The sequence below is a fragment of the Salvelinus namaycush genome, chromosome 17 (genome assembly GCF_016432855.1).
Source record: "Salvelinus namaycush isolate Seneca chromosome 17, SaNama_1.0, whole genome shotgun sequence".
Lineage (NCBI taxonomy): Eukaryota > Metazoa > Chordata > Actinopteri > Salmoniformes > Salmonidae > Salvelinus > Salvelinus namaycush.
Window position 1 is genome coordinate 23,790,381 of NC_052323.1, and position 14,606 is coordinate 23,804,986.

The 14,606-nt window shown below is 45.1% G+C and overlaps 2 protein-coding genes across 3 annotated transcripts; one reads left to right on the top strand and one right to left on the bottom strand.

The window, feature by feature from the left end:
- The first annotated feature begins 6 nt into the window (after positions 1-6).
- ccdc142 (coiled-coil domain containing 142) lies at positions 7-6,673 on the top strand. Of its 2 annotated transcripts, XM_039012495.1 has the most exons (13): positions 7-624; positions 1,092-1,229; positions 1,356-1,417; positions 1,521-1,575; positions 1,729-3,327; positions 3,409-3,495; positions 3,647-3,811; positions 3,953-4,116; positions 4,365-4,481; positions 4,610-4,724; positions 4,871-5,048; positions 5,565-5,776; positions 5,954-6,673. In XM_039012495.1, exons 2-13 carry the CDS (start codon positions 1,142-1,144, stop codon positions 6,202-6,204), a joined length of 3,093 nt encoding a protein of 1,030 aa, XP_038868423.1. In that variant the 5' UTR covers positions 7-624; positions 1,092-1,141; the 3' UTR covers positions 6,205-6,673. The 2 variants fall into 2 exon arrangements, with proteins under 2 accessions (XP_038868423.1, XP_038868424.1); XM_039012496.1 differs by lacking the exon at positions 3,409-3,495.
- Positions 6,474-13,405, bottom strand: LOC120062489 (aldehyde dehydrogenase, dimeric NADP-preferring-like). Its single transcript, XM_039012498.1, has 11 exons — positions 13,249-13,405; positions 12,527-12,607; positions 12,101-12,292; positions 9,374-9,605; positions 8,945-9,030; positions 8,636-8,844; positions 8,412-8,529; positions 7,874-8,015; positions 7,497-7,663; positions 7,301-7,400; positions 6,474-7,177 (listed from the first exon to the last, which is right to left on the bottom strand). Exons 3-11 carry the CDS (start codon positions 12,254-12,256, stop codon positions 6,903-6,905), a joined length of 1,485 nt encoding a protein of 494 aa, XP_038868426.1. The 5' UTR covers positions 12,257-12,292; positions 12,527-12,607; positions 13,249-13,405; the 3' UTR covers positions 6,474-6,902.
- Between the last annotated feature and the right edge of the window lie 1,201 nt (positions 13,406-14,606).

Consider the following 14,606-nt stretch of genomic DNA (forward strand, 5'->3'; position numbering starts at 1 on the left):
TCTTAGCTAGTTTTTCATAGTACATTAATGCTTATTACTTAAGAGAACATTTCGTTTATACTCGGTAGCTGTGATTGATGAATTGTGTAGGTCGGAAGCATGGAGGAGCAATAGATCTATGTGGACGAGCACCATAGCTCCGCCCTGTATTAACCATAACAACAAGGGACGCTCTCTTTTCATTGGCTGTTTGTATCTCATGATAGTTAGCTAGCTTTGAGCTAGCAATGCTATTCGTGGACCAAGCCCGCTACTTTCGTGAGCACTAGGATTAAAACTCAAAATAGGATTGGCTAAATTACTAACAGTTGACTGCTGTAATCCTCACAGCAAGTGTTGGTGTGAAACACGGAGGTATTCAAGTACAAATGTGATGTTTGTTTTATTACCTTTAACGGTAGCTAGCAACAATGGATGCTAATTTCTTCAATTTGGCCATCGCTTGTTAACTAGAAAATATTCGCTAGCTTGCTAGCGCGAGTCGTGGCAAACAACTTGGAGTAAAAAGCAATGTTGACAAATTAACTTGCCAACGCTAGGTGTCAAGAAGAGGAAGCATAGACTTACGAGCCAGCTAAATGGGGTTCTCTTACTGGGCCTTTACGTCGGATACTGATTTCACAGGTATTGTGTTATTGCCGTTTTATTATGGCAGTAAATAGCCTATACTTTTCAGATGGCCAACGCGTCAGCTACCATGTTAGGGTGTGTGTCACTGTGTGATAGAGTTGCTATGAATCTCACTAGTTTGGCAATGACAAGCAAGTGTGAAATCGTTTTCAAATAGACACTTGTACTAGTTATGTGAACGTTGGCTATTGTTGCCTTGCTATACGATAGTCCACTATCAGAGACCGCACAGATGGAGTATTTGGTGGCGACAGCTTGTCAAGGAATACTATCAGAAAACATCAGCAGGCGAGCATGACCTCATTCCTAAAGTTTAAGAGCTAGACGTGACCTGAAGACGAAATGTAAAGAGGGTGATCATGTTACCTTGACTAACGTTAAAGCTCAGTGCTGTTTCCTGGAAATGTGTTCTATTTATTCTGACTATGAGGGCATTTAATTAATAACTTTGTTTCCAACAGCAATGTGAGCCATTTTGGGAAAGACCCCTGAATGCTGCGTCCTGTTTGATATGGCTCAGATTTTATGCACCCACCAGGAAACCCAGAATGGGACCGCTTTGGAAATAGAGGGGCAGGGAGGTTTGGACAAGGCAGGAGGTAACCTTCTCTGTTTCCTAAAGTCTACACTGACATTGTGAATACGTAGTTTATTGTTACTTCGTGTTCTGTTTCAGAAGAGGAACACTGTTGCGTGGTTTGATACTACTCTTTGTCTCCATCCAGATAAAACAGAGACATCCCTTGTGAATGAGAACCCAGAACCCTTTTCTTCTGAAGATGAACAGGTAAGTGACTAACATTCTCAATTAAATATTTTGTGGTATGCTTAAGTCAATGTAAAAAACATTAAGTTCTGGTTTTATTATTGACCATTCTCTCTTATTTCAGAAGAGACTAATTGCTTTGTCAGATGATGACTTTCTTTCAAAGGACAAGCTTGATGGTATGGGCAACGCCTTCTTTGTTACTGTTTTGATAGTTGACACCTGAGCTTTGATAGTTACAACACCTGAGCTATGTAAATAGAAACAAATTGATAAGAGGACCATGCTGTTTGTGTGGCATTACAGTAGCACTATACTCCTGTCATCTTCAGCTTCTTGGTCCCAGAGTTGCCCCTTCACCAAGTCTCTGCAGAAGGCGGAGGCCCTGCTGAGGACTCGCTTCAACCCCAGCCTGAGGTGGCTACTGAGGCAGAAAAGTGATGATATGTGGGAATTTGAGAACCGGGATACCTTTGTAGCGTGCCAGAACCTCACTTCTCAGTCGTCTAGCAGGCTGCAGCGGCTAGACCAGGGCATGCTGGGTCTCAGTCCACAGTGCCAAGTGTTGCGGGGGCCACGGACAGGCCAGCTGCAGAGTTGCGTCAGGGGACTCGCTACAGAGGGAAGTTTCTACCACCACCCTCCAGCCGCTACCCTCAGCCAGCACTATGGGCAGCTGCAGTACCTACTGGAACAGCGGGCTCAGCTCCTTTTCCTCCATGAGTATGCCCGGCGCACCAGAGTCACCGCTGTGTATGTTGACAAACTGACTAGCCTGCTGGAGCGGGAGCTAGGTTTGTTGATGGACAGGAGTCGAGTCCTGGAGCGACCAAACTCTGCCTGGAGCTTTGGGATGGGAGGCCTGTGCCAGGAACTACGTATCCACGTGAGCCATTGGGATGCTCTATGTGCCAAAGCCCAGTCTGACGTCTGGCTGAGAACTGTTCTGTTCCAGAGGACAGAGACCCTTGCTGTCATGCGGCGGACACTGAGAGTGCTGGGACTTCAGGCCCTGGTTCTGATGGAACGTTGTATCTATACAGCCCTCTCCGCTCTGGCCTCAGCTCAGCTGGCCAGGGTGCCTAGAGATGCCTTAGAGGACCTGCTGGCTGGGGCAGAGGTCTTTAACCAGGTACTGGAGGAGCAGAGATTCCAGCATAGAGGCTCGCGGTGGAGAACTCAGACCCTGCAGCTGTCTGACTGGCCTGGGCTGTCTAGTAGGCAGCCCACCCGGAGGGGTAGCCTTCCTGCACCGTTCCCAGTGGTTGAACTGATGAGGATATTGGCAGAGCACAGGGGGCAGATCGCGGCAGAGCAGCTGTACCAATGGGCTTCCCAACAGAGCTTCCTCCACTCCCAGGTCCTGCACACTGGAGCCCCAGCCCCTACGTGGGAGAAATTAAAACTGTTATTCCCGCTGCTTTCCGCTCTACACCCCTCAGAGCCCAGTCCTGATGGGCTCACACTGGAGAACCTCCCTGGGCCCTCTTCAGATGAATCCAGGTTGGGAAAGCCCTGTCCCTGCTCCTCTGATCTCCCCTTTACAGCCTTCATCCGTCAGGACCGAAAGTCTCTAGAAATTCTCTTCCAGGCCCTGGTGTCCTCCACAGACCTGCTGGCTCCACACATCCCCAACAGACCCAGGCCGGAGTGGACCAACACCCCAGAACATTCTCCCAGGTGCTGTGAGGGAGAGTCCTCACCCACAGATGAGGCCAGGCAGGAGATAAAGAGACCCAAGTCAGTCCAGTCTGGGGCCTGTGTGGAGCTCTTTGGTCATTACAGGACAATGCTGTGGAGGGAGTTTGGCAAAGCCGTCATCCAGCGCTTCCACCAGCCACCAAAGAGAGACCCTTTGGGCAGTGTTAACCAGTGGAACGACCAGATGGTTTTCCAGCTTGTGATGTGGCTCAACCATGGCTGTAGAGGAGGTAACAAATGCTGCCTGTTTTTAATCAGTTGATGTGTGACTGTGACACACTTTCAATAAATAATAGTTGAATGCCTTGCAGAGCTCATCCCTGAGGAGTGTAGAGGAGTGGTTGATGACTTCAGCTTACAGCTCCTGTCCAACACTGCTTTTAGGCACTGGGACGAGGGTCAGTTTCTGTGTTTAAAACATCCTTAATACAGTGTAATTTGACATCCATCTGCATCATGTAGTTACAGTAATATAACAACACAATGTTTTTGGTTTCTGTTAAGCTATTGCCTCTCATCTTTGTGTGTGTGTTTCTTCCTCTCTTGCAGTGATGTGTGCATCACTGGGCTCAGGACTGAAAGATAATTGTCTTCCAGGAGTTGAGCGTGAGAACTGCATGGTGATGACATGTACCATGGAAAGACTCCTGCAGCTGTCCCCTCCACTCCTCACAGTGCTGCAGTGTCTTCAAACTTCAGCCCACCTGGTCCAAGGTAACCCCCATATCCATATGATTTAAACTGCTTATTAATCTGGAAATCACCTCCAAATATCCCTAGATCATTCTTCTTCTCTACCTCTTAAACATTCTACCAGGCCACATGGTAGTCATCTTGCTTTTCATCCTTCATCAGGTGACAGTAATGCTCGGACTATGAGGTCCCTTCACATAGGAACGCTGAGCAGAGCGGTGGCATCCGTCCGATCCTCTACCTTCTGGGTCATGAGAAAGGCCTACCAGTTCCTTTCCTCCTGGTCCCTCAACAAGTTCCTGCTCGTCACCCTAGGAGACCTCAAGGTGAGGATTCAATCTGATATGCTTCCCAAATGGCTTCCTATATAGTGCACTACTTTGAACTAGAGCTCTGGTCTAAAGCAGTGCACTATATAGGGAATATGGTGACATTTGGGACACATCTTCTATTTCCCTATTGAATGTATGTTGGCCTTGCTTCAGGTGGTCTCCATCTTTCTTCTTGTCTTTAGTGAGAAATCCTATCTTGACATTGAGGGATGCACCTACATAAGTGTGTTCTGTGCTTTAAGGTGCTGAGAGCATCAGTGGTGAGGCTACTGCAGCATGTGGAGGCCCTGAGTGTGAATGAAAATCATCATCTCAAGCTGCTGGCTGCACAGCTTACTCAGGGTGTCACAGATCTACAGGTGAGGGACAATATAATGGTTGATCTGTCAATTTCTAGACCAATGTTCCACCTGTCATCTCTTATAACCGATTTGAGTTTATTACTCAAATAAACTCAGTTAGTTCTATTATGTCTGCATTGTTGAAGGTATTCTCTGAACTGGTGCTCAGAATCTTCTCCATGGACTGTAAGAGGATGTCTGAGGAGATCTTTTTGCAGACCATGCCCTCAGCAAAGCACTGGAGAGTGAACTATAAAACAGGTAAATTACAGACTGTTGGAACTGAAATATCCTATATTCTAAACATAAGAAACATGTCCACTATTTGAGTTTTTTTCTGTTGTACTTTGTGTATGGAGCCAATGTAATTGATGCTTGTTTTTTCCTTCATCTTATTGTATCTGTAGAGTTCCCCAGCAGCCCTAGTGATTACGCTGCTACTGCAGCTCAGAGTGTAATAGGACAGGTACTGGAGGGGGTGCAGGCCCTGCCTGAGGAGGCTCGGATCCCCGCCCTGACAGAGGCCATGACAGCCTTTATGGAGGCCTGGATGGAGCACATCCTCAAGCAGAAGATCAAGTTCAGGTATGTGTACAGTATTCCCTGATTTTAGATTAGCAAATACAACCGTGCTGAATACCATAGAAATGCAATTACTAGAATGGGCATAGAATCTCTGACTTGGGAGCGCATACTAGTGATTCTATTTCTGTGATTATACTGATTATCATTACTGTTATCTCCTAACATGGCACTAGTAAGGGGAGTGATAGACTAACCCACTCACCAACTGTTCTGTTTCTCTCTCTCTCTCTCTCTCTCTCTCTCTCTCTCTCTGTCTCTCTGTCTCTCTGTCTCTCTGTCTCTCTGTCTCTCTGTCTCTCTGTCTCTCTCTCTCTGTCTCTCTGTGTCTCTCTCTCTCTCTGTGTCTGTCTCTCTGTGTCTGTCTCTCTGTGTCTCTCTCTCTGTGTCTCTCTCTCTGTGTCTCTCTCTCTGTGTCTCTCTCTCTGTGTCTCTCTCTCTGTGTCTCTCTCTCTGTGTCTCTCTCTCTGTGTCTCTCTCTCTGTCTCTCTGTCTCTCTGTCTCTCTGTGTGTGTGTAGTATCCAGGGGGCTCTACAGCTGAAGCAAGACTTTGACCTGATCCGGAACCTGATACGCTCGGAGGAATACAGCCTGTCAGAGGAGATCCACCAGAGGCTGCTCTCCCTCCGGGTCTTCCACCAGGTGGACAACGCCATCGTGTGCCTGCTGCAGCAGCCCATGGCCAAGCCCTACATGCCTTCGCGGGGCTGGGAGCCCTTCAGACGCTGCTGTAAGTGTCCACCGGGGGGGGTGCCTTCATCATTGATAACATGATTTTTAGTTGAATCCCACTAAAGTGGAATTATAAAAGTAATCCACACAGGCAAGTCAGACGTACCGCAACACTTTATAGCAATGTATTTGGCCTGTTTCTCCTGTTGACAATCTTGTGATTTCTACCCGTCAGGTCCAAGTAGTGCCAATATGGTGGACCAATCGTCTAGCAGTCTGAATAACTTTGAGAGCATGGACCTCCAGTCTGCATGTCAAAAGGCCCTGGCCCAGGCAGAGGGCTCTATGAGCCCTGAGCTGCTGGCCTCCACCCCGCAGGAGTCCTACCTGGCCGTGGCACAGCAAGAGTGGCTGGACCTGCGCATACACAATGGAAACCGCAGGAAGCTCCCTGGGCTGCAGTGCCTGACAAGGTCAGAGCCCTAACCCTCAGGTATTCTATCTAGAAACTCATTCCTCCTCCAGACCAGACACTGGAAATGAACAGCCTTTTGGCCTAAAGGCTGTCCTACAAGGCTGCTCATCTGGAAGACATTTTGCTCTTTGAATTAATAAATGTGTAAATGCGCTAGGGCCAGACAGCAAAATGATGGATGGTTAGAGTTTAGTTTACTAGGTTAGGAAGTTACTAGGAACATTTGGATGTTACATTTCCTAGGACTTCATCTGAACAAATCAAAGTCATGTCAATAGACTAGTATTGATGAAGTTATTTATGTTATCATTAGCTACAAAAGGTACAAAGCAATAACGTTACTGAAAAGTTATTTTGTTTCTTTTCAAAACAAAATTTCAAATATTGTGTGTATCCATGACATGTGCATCTACTTTAACATATTTTTCTAAATCCGTGCTAATGAAGTAATGGAAAGTAAAGATTTGTTTTTCATCTCTGGCTCCTGAGGGGTTTGTTTTGTCTACTTTTTAATCGCAGAAAAGGAAACATCAGGTCATAAAATAGATGATCATGGTTGATCTATAGATAGTAAAACCTCTCATAGTAAGATTACAGAATTATCGACATAATACATTGATGATGATACATTACAATATAGCAACTTCAAGAAGTGCATTTGATGCAAAAAACATTTACAGTTGATGAGTTGAAGTAGTGAGAACCTGGACTACCTGGCACCCATGACTAGAATTACAATCAGGGCGACAAGGAGACCACAGGCTAAGATGGTGGCCAAGACTGCCCACACGAAGCTGGATTTGGATTGGTCACACAGGGAGCTCCTCATGGCCTGTCTGGCCCTGCGTGCCCGTGAGCGGTCCTGGGGTGGGTACCTGGCCATGTTAATGCATTCCATGCCCAAGGACTTGATCAGGCACGCCCGGTGGTGGCTGAGCTGGTCGAAGGTGTGTTTCCCGTGGTACCTGCCCATTCCACTTTGACCTGTAGGGGGTCAGAGTTCAGGGAGCAGCAAGTGAGGTCATTATAAGATTGGTGAATTTTCCTAGTCTAATATCGTATGTGCTGGCCAAAACGATTAAAATACTTGTTGGTTATCGGTCTTACCTACGCCGCCAAAAGGAAGGGAGTTGAGCACGTAGTGCATTATGACATCATTGACTACCACCCCGCCGCTGCTGGTCTCAGCAATCATTCGCTTTATCACCTCATTGGCAAAAAGAGAAACAAGAATAGTATAGTCTGCGTGATCCTCCACACTCTCCTAATATGGAGTCCTATTGTTTCAACAGTAGTAGCTTACCTTCTTGTCAGAGGAAAAAACATACAGCGCTAAGGGCTTCTCTTTCCCATTGATGAAGCGAATTGCATCACCCACATCAGCAACAGTCACTATGGGCAACAGAGGTCCGAAGATCTCCTCCTGCATAAGTCTGGTATGAGGAGACGCGTCCGTTACCACTGTGGGAGCTGGAGGAGCAGATGGAGGGAAAGGTCATTGTTATTGACAGACACACAGGAAGGTCACAGGGACGGTACAGTCAGTTACATCGGCACATCACAGCACTGACAAAAGTTCATCCCAGAATTGATTCAATATGGATTTGTATACATATTGCATAAATAAAGAAGCTTGGCAAGAGTCCAGCCAATGATCTCCCCCATAAGGCTCCTCCCTACCAATATAACACTGTGATGGGTCGCTCTCTCCACCTAGTGTCACACTGCACCCCTCCAGCAGACCCATCACTCGACTAAAGTGGCGCAGGTTGATGATGCGACCGTAGTCTGGGGAAGATTTGGGGTCCGGGCCGTAGAACTCCTGGAATTAACAAAAGACAAGGATTAGATGCTCTCTAAAACGAGGATTAGATGCTGTCTAAAATGAGGATGCTGTCTAAAAAGAGGATTAAATGCTGTCTAAAACATGGATTAGATGCTGTCTAAAACGAGGATTAGATGCGGTCTAAAACGAGGATGCTGTCTAAAACGAGGATTAAATGCTGTCTAAAACATGGATTAGATGCTGTCTAAAACGAGGATTAGATGCTGTCTAAAACAAGGATTAGATGCTGTCTAAAAATGAGGATTAGATGCTGTCTAAAACGAAGATGCTGTCTAAAACCATACGCACAGTGTAATAGACAGATATAGAACCCTGATATATTGTCCATGGTAATAGACTACTCTGCTGGGTGAAGACAGATCTGGAACAGACCTGTAGTGTATTCCGGATGCCCTCCACCACTTTGTTCTGAATGCTGGGCTCACACAGGATGTAGTCAGGGGCGATGCACGTCTGCCCAACGTTGAAAAACTTTCCCCATGTGATTCGGCTATAAAAACAAACACATGACATATCAAGACATGTCTATATGAGCCATGTGACTATGGATAAAATGGGTTGCTGAGCAACGGTGCAAACTAGCAAATAGCTGTTACCGGCAGGCCACGATGAGGTCACAGTCCTTGTCGATGTAACAGGGGCTCTTGCCCCCCAGCTCCAGGGTGACAGGGGTCAGGTGTTTGGCCGCAGCCTCCATCACCACTTTCCCCACTGTGCTGTTCCCAGTGTAGAAGATGTGGTCGAAACGCTGCCTCAGTAACTCCTGGGTCTCTGGAACTCCACCTGTCACCACAGGATATAACTCCTGACAGGGAAAATAACCCAACATTAAAGTGATAGTTTACCCCAAAACCACAAATTTAGAATTTTTTTATTACTGATACAAGGTTAGCAAAATGTAAGACCTTGTCCAGATATTGAGGGAGCAGTGCTTTGAGGAGACTGGCTGAGTGCTCACTCAACTCAGAGGGTTTCACCACTGCTGCATTCCCTGTAGAGGAAGAATGAACAGTGTGTGAGAGGGTTGCTGAGAGAAAGTTAGAAAACTAAATATGCATCCATTACAGGATCAATGAGTTGGCCAGGTAACTTGACTAAATATTGGTATATAACCTTTTATTTTTGAAGATAAGCTTGAAATGGACATGGTCTAGTTGACTCAACAACCAAAAACACATCTCTAAGTTTGAGCCATCAAATAAGTGGTTATATCTGGTTGTTTATCAACGTTAGGTGGCTAACTCATTGATCCTGCTTTGTAGTATACCCCTCTGCTCCCCTTGTAGTGGGAACATTTGAAGGAATTTAATTCAACTAGGGCCTGGGGTATATACCAGCTGCGATGGCCCCGATCAGGGGCTGCAGAGTGAGGGCCCAGGGGTAGTTCCATGCCCCGATGATGAGCACCACTCCCAGGGGTTCAGGCAGGATGTACACCTGGTCTGTTAAGGTCATGATGTTCTTCTCCACATGGCGAGGGGCAGCCCACTGAGACAGCTTCCCCACCGCCAGGCTGATCTCATTCTCCAGGCCAATCAGCTCAGAGAGGGCTGTGTCATACTGGCTCTGTACAACGACAGGGCAGTGATGTCTGTCTGTATCGAGGCTATATGGATCGTTATTATTCACTTATCAACACACTCTGTGCCTAAACATGCTGGATTAGTCATTAAAATGAAGTAGGTGGTTGGACTTTACTAATATGGTAAGGGGTATCTCCCTCTTTTCTCCCTCAAAGTTATGAAAACTCAGACATTCACTTTGTTACTTTTATGATTTGTGAATCATCTATTTAGGTCGTATAAATGCATTACGATTTACGAAGGCTTTATTACGTCTAAAAAGCTTGGTGTATATGTACAGTATATCACAAAAGTGAGTACACCCCTCACATTTTTGTAAATATTTGAGTATATCTTTTCATGTGACAACACTGAAGAAATGACACTTTGCTACAATGTAAAGTAGTGAGTGTACAGCTTGTTGAACAGTGTAAATTTGCTCTCCCCTCAAAATAACTCAACACACAGCCATTAATGTCTAAACCGCTGGCAACAAAAGTGAGTACACCCCTAAGTGAAAATGTCCAAATTGGGCCCAATTAGCCATTTTCCCTCCCCGGTGTCATGTGACTCGTTAGTGTTACAAGGTCTCAGGTGTGAATGGGGAGCAGGTGTGTTAAATTTGGTGTCATCGCTCTCACACTCCCTCATACTGACTGGTCACTGGAAGTTCAACATGGCACCTCATGGCAAAGATCTCTCTGAGGATCTGAAAAAAAGAATTGTTGCTCTACATAAAGATGGCCTGGGCTATAAGAAGATTGCCAAGACCCTGAAACTGAGCTGCAGCACGGTGGCCAAGACCATACAGCGGTTTAACTGGACAAGTTCCACTCAGAACAGGCCTCGCCATGGTCGACCAAAGAAGTTGAGTGTACGTGCTCAGCGTCATATCCAGAGGTTGTCTTTGGGAAATAGACGTATGAGTGCTGCCAGCATTGCTGCAGATGTTGAAGGGGTGGGGGGTCAGCCTGTCAGTGCTCAGACCATACGCCGTACACTGCATCAAATTGGTCTGCATGGCTGTCGTCCCAGAAGGAAGCCTCTTCTAAAGATGATGCACAAGAAAGCCCGCAAACAGTTTGCTGAAGAGAAGCAGACTAAGGACATGGATTACTGGAACCATGTCCTGTGGTCTGATGAGACCAAGATAAACTTATTTGGTTCAGATGGTGTCAAGCGTGTGTGGCAGCAACCAGGTGAGGAGTACAAAGACAAGTGTGTCTTGCCTACAGTCAAGCATGGTGGTGGGAGTGTCATGGTCTGGGGCTGCATGAGTGCTGCCGGCACTGGGGAGCTACAGTTCATTGAGGGAACCATGAATGCCAACATGTTATACATGACATACTGAAGCAGAGCATGATCCCCTCCCTTCGGAGACTGGGCCGCAGGGCAGTATTCCAACATGATAACGACCCCAAACACACCTCCAAGACGACCACTGCCTTGCTAAAGAAGCTGAGGGTAAAGGTGATGGACTGGCCAAGCATGTCTCCAGACCTAAACCCTATTGAGCATCTGTGGGGCATCCTCAAACGGAAGGTGGAGGAGTGCAAGGTCTCTAACATCCACCAGCTCCGTGATGTCGTCATGGAGGAGTGGAAGAGGACTCCAGTGGCAACCTGTGAAGCTCTGGTGAACTCCATGCCCAAGAGGGTTAAGGCAGTGCTGGAAAATGATGGTGGCCACACAAAATATTGACACTTTGGGCCCAATTTGGACATTTTCACTTAGGGGTGTACTCACCTTTGTTGCCAGCGGTTTAGACATTAATGGCTGTGTGTTGAGTTATTTTGAGGGGACAGCAAATTTACACTGCTATACAAGCTGTACACAAACTACTTTACATTGTAGCAAAGTGTCATTTCTTCAGTGTTGTCACATGAAAAGATATACTCAAATATTTACAAAAATGTGAGGGGTGTACTCACTTTTGTGATATACTGTATATGCCCTTTGTTGATACATTTGAGGGTACAAAACATTAAGAATACCTGCTCTTTCCATGACATAGACTGACCAGGTGAATCCAGGTGAAAGCTATGATCCCTTATTGATGTCACTTGTTAAATTCACTTCAATCAGTGTATAGGAAATGGAGACAGGTTAAATAAGGATTTTTAAGCCTTGAGACAATTGAGACATGGGTTGTATATGTGTGCCATTCAGAGGGTGAATGTGCAAAACAAAATGATTAAGTGCCATTGAACGTATGGTAGTAGGTGCCAGGCGCACCGTTTTGGTCAAGAACTGCAACGCTGCTGGTTTTTTCACACTCAACAGTTTCCCGTGTGTATCAAGAATGGTCCACCACCCAAAGGACATTGAGTCAATTTGGCACAACTGTAGGAAGCATTGGAGTCAACATGGGCCAGCATCCCTGTGGAATGCTTTTGACACCTTGCAACTCAATGTTAGGAAGGTGTTTTTAATGTTTTCTACACTCAGTGTATGTCTATTTATCAACAAAAAATGATTCAATGACTTCCAAACTCTCACCCTGTTGAGGTCCTGCTTGAGCGCTATGGCAATCTCTCCTTGTCTTTCTGTGATCAGCCTCTGAAGGGACTTTAACTGTTGAACTCTGAACTTCAGGGGTTGGGACCTCCCTGTGAGAAAAGCATCCCTGGCAACGTCCACAGTCTGCTTCTCCATGTGTACGTCTATCTATCACAAACAGACACCTGTAGCCTGCAACCGTAATCACAATGAGACAGACGCTAAAATATGCACACCTACAGCAGTAGACCTAATCCTTTTGGTTTGAAAATGTACTAAAATATACTACATTTACTGTGATATGCCTGACCAACTAATAAAATCCAACTTTATTAAAAGTGCATTTCAACATCATAATAATGCTATTTTTCTGATAGGCAGAGGTTTGAAAATTGAGCATAACATAGGGTAAAGTGCAATACTTACATGTGAATGAAAGCAGTAGCCTACACAAATCCTAATGTTGCCTGTTGTGTTGTCATCAACACCCATAAATATAGAGATGGTCTGTAAAAAAAGATTAAATCCCAAATCTATTCACTGTTCGATGAGTACTACAAGGGTTGCTGCATATCTATTGAGAGGAAGTTGTTATATAGGCTACCCAGGGTCATATAAAATCATGACCTAGTTCTAGTGAATGTTAAATCTATTTAAATCAAATTTTATTAGTCACATGCGCCGAATACAACAGGTGTAGATCTTACAGTGAAATGTTTACTTACGAGCCCCTAACCAACAATGCAGTTGAAAAAAATAGGGATAAGAGATAAAAGTAACAAGTAATTAAAGAGCAGCAGTAAAATAACAATAGCGAGACTATATACAGGTGGGTACCTTTACAGAGTCAATGTGCGGGGGCACCGGTTAGTTGAGGTAATATGTGAGTCACAAAAGAGCAGGCCTCTACTAAAGCCTCGGGCTCACCGGACACTGACTCTGATCCCCCCGACCTAGCCAAGGTAATGGCGGCGATCATTAAGTCTGAACAGACTTTGCTGGCTAAGGTGGAGTCACTATCCACTGACCTATCCGCACAAATAGCTATTCTCACCACCGAGGTCAACACAAAGATCGAGTCCGTTAAAGACGACTTGGCAAAACATGACACCCGTCTAAATAGCTTTGAAAGCGGTGCAAATACTTACTTCGACAAAGTGGTGACACAGGAAGAGCAAATCACCCGGACTGGCTGCCTTAAGCAATCTTTGGGAGTTCCAACTGATTCCGTTGCATATTTGCTGACAGTACATTTCGTACTGATTCATTTACAGAAAATGTTATATAGTCCATCCCTGCTTCCGTGAAGTCTTATCCCTTCTGCAGATTCTTATTAACCAGGGGAGGGGGAAGGAACACATAATTTCACTTTTCAACAGTCATTTGTTCATATACAAGACTTGTGTGAAGATACATTTTATTTAAATGTTAATAATTCATTAACTTTTATTTTATTTTACTCTTGAAAACCTTAATTGCACAATATCAAAACACCCTGTACTGTATGAGGTTTGTGATTGGACAGATATGGAAAAGTTATAAAAAGAATGACCAAGTTCTAGTGTATAATAACCTGACACTTCTACGGAAGCTTCTTCCTGATACCTACCTCACTGACGTAACTTTGGGTGTCACCATGGACAATTGCCAGTTCTTTTTATCACTTGAGATATCAGAGGCAGCCTGTTAGTTTAATCATTACCTTAGCTCTCTAATAATTAGCACGTGCCATTGGGGGCATCAGTACCACTATAAGAATCTGGCCTTGCTGGACAATCCCAACATCATCCTAGGAACCAGTGCTGGTCCACAGACCAGAGGTTGAGAAACTCTGAGCTAGACTGTCTGTAGTCTCTTCAAAGCAGCTGTGAAGAGACTAGACTGGCTACCTTAAGCAATCTTTGGGAGGCCCAACTCATTCCGTTGTATATTTGCCGACAGTACATTTCGTTCTGATTTATTGACAGAAAATTCTATATCGTCCATCCCTGCTTCCATCAAATCAAATGTATTTATAAAGCCCTTCTTACATCAGCTGATGTCACAAAGTGCTGTACAGAAACTCAGCCTAAAACTCCAAACAGAAAGCAATGCAGGTGTAGAAGCATTAACATTGCTTCCATGAAGTCTTATCACTTCTGCAGACTCAGATTAACCAGGGGAGGGGGAAGGAAGTGATCTGTATTACTTGGTGTTCAAGTCCAATATACCACAGTAAATTTGTTTTCAGTTTGGATATTTGTTTGATATTTGGAGTTTGCTAATCAATACCTCTTCGACAGAAGGTCCTAGGATGATTAGGGTGATATATCTAGAATCAGATGACGCTAGAGAGCAAGGTACAGCCTTTTTTTCCTTCTCTGTTCCGTTTTCAAAAAGTGACTTTATATTGGTTTCAATGGGAGAATATTATGCATGGACGGCAAAGGGACTGTCTTAAAAGTGAAATCAGCCAAACCTGGTGTTTACAGAAAAACTGTTTTTTTGTCTCAATTAAATGATCTAG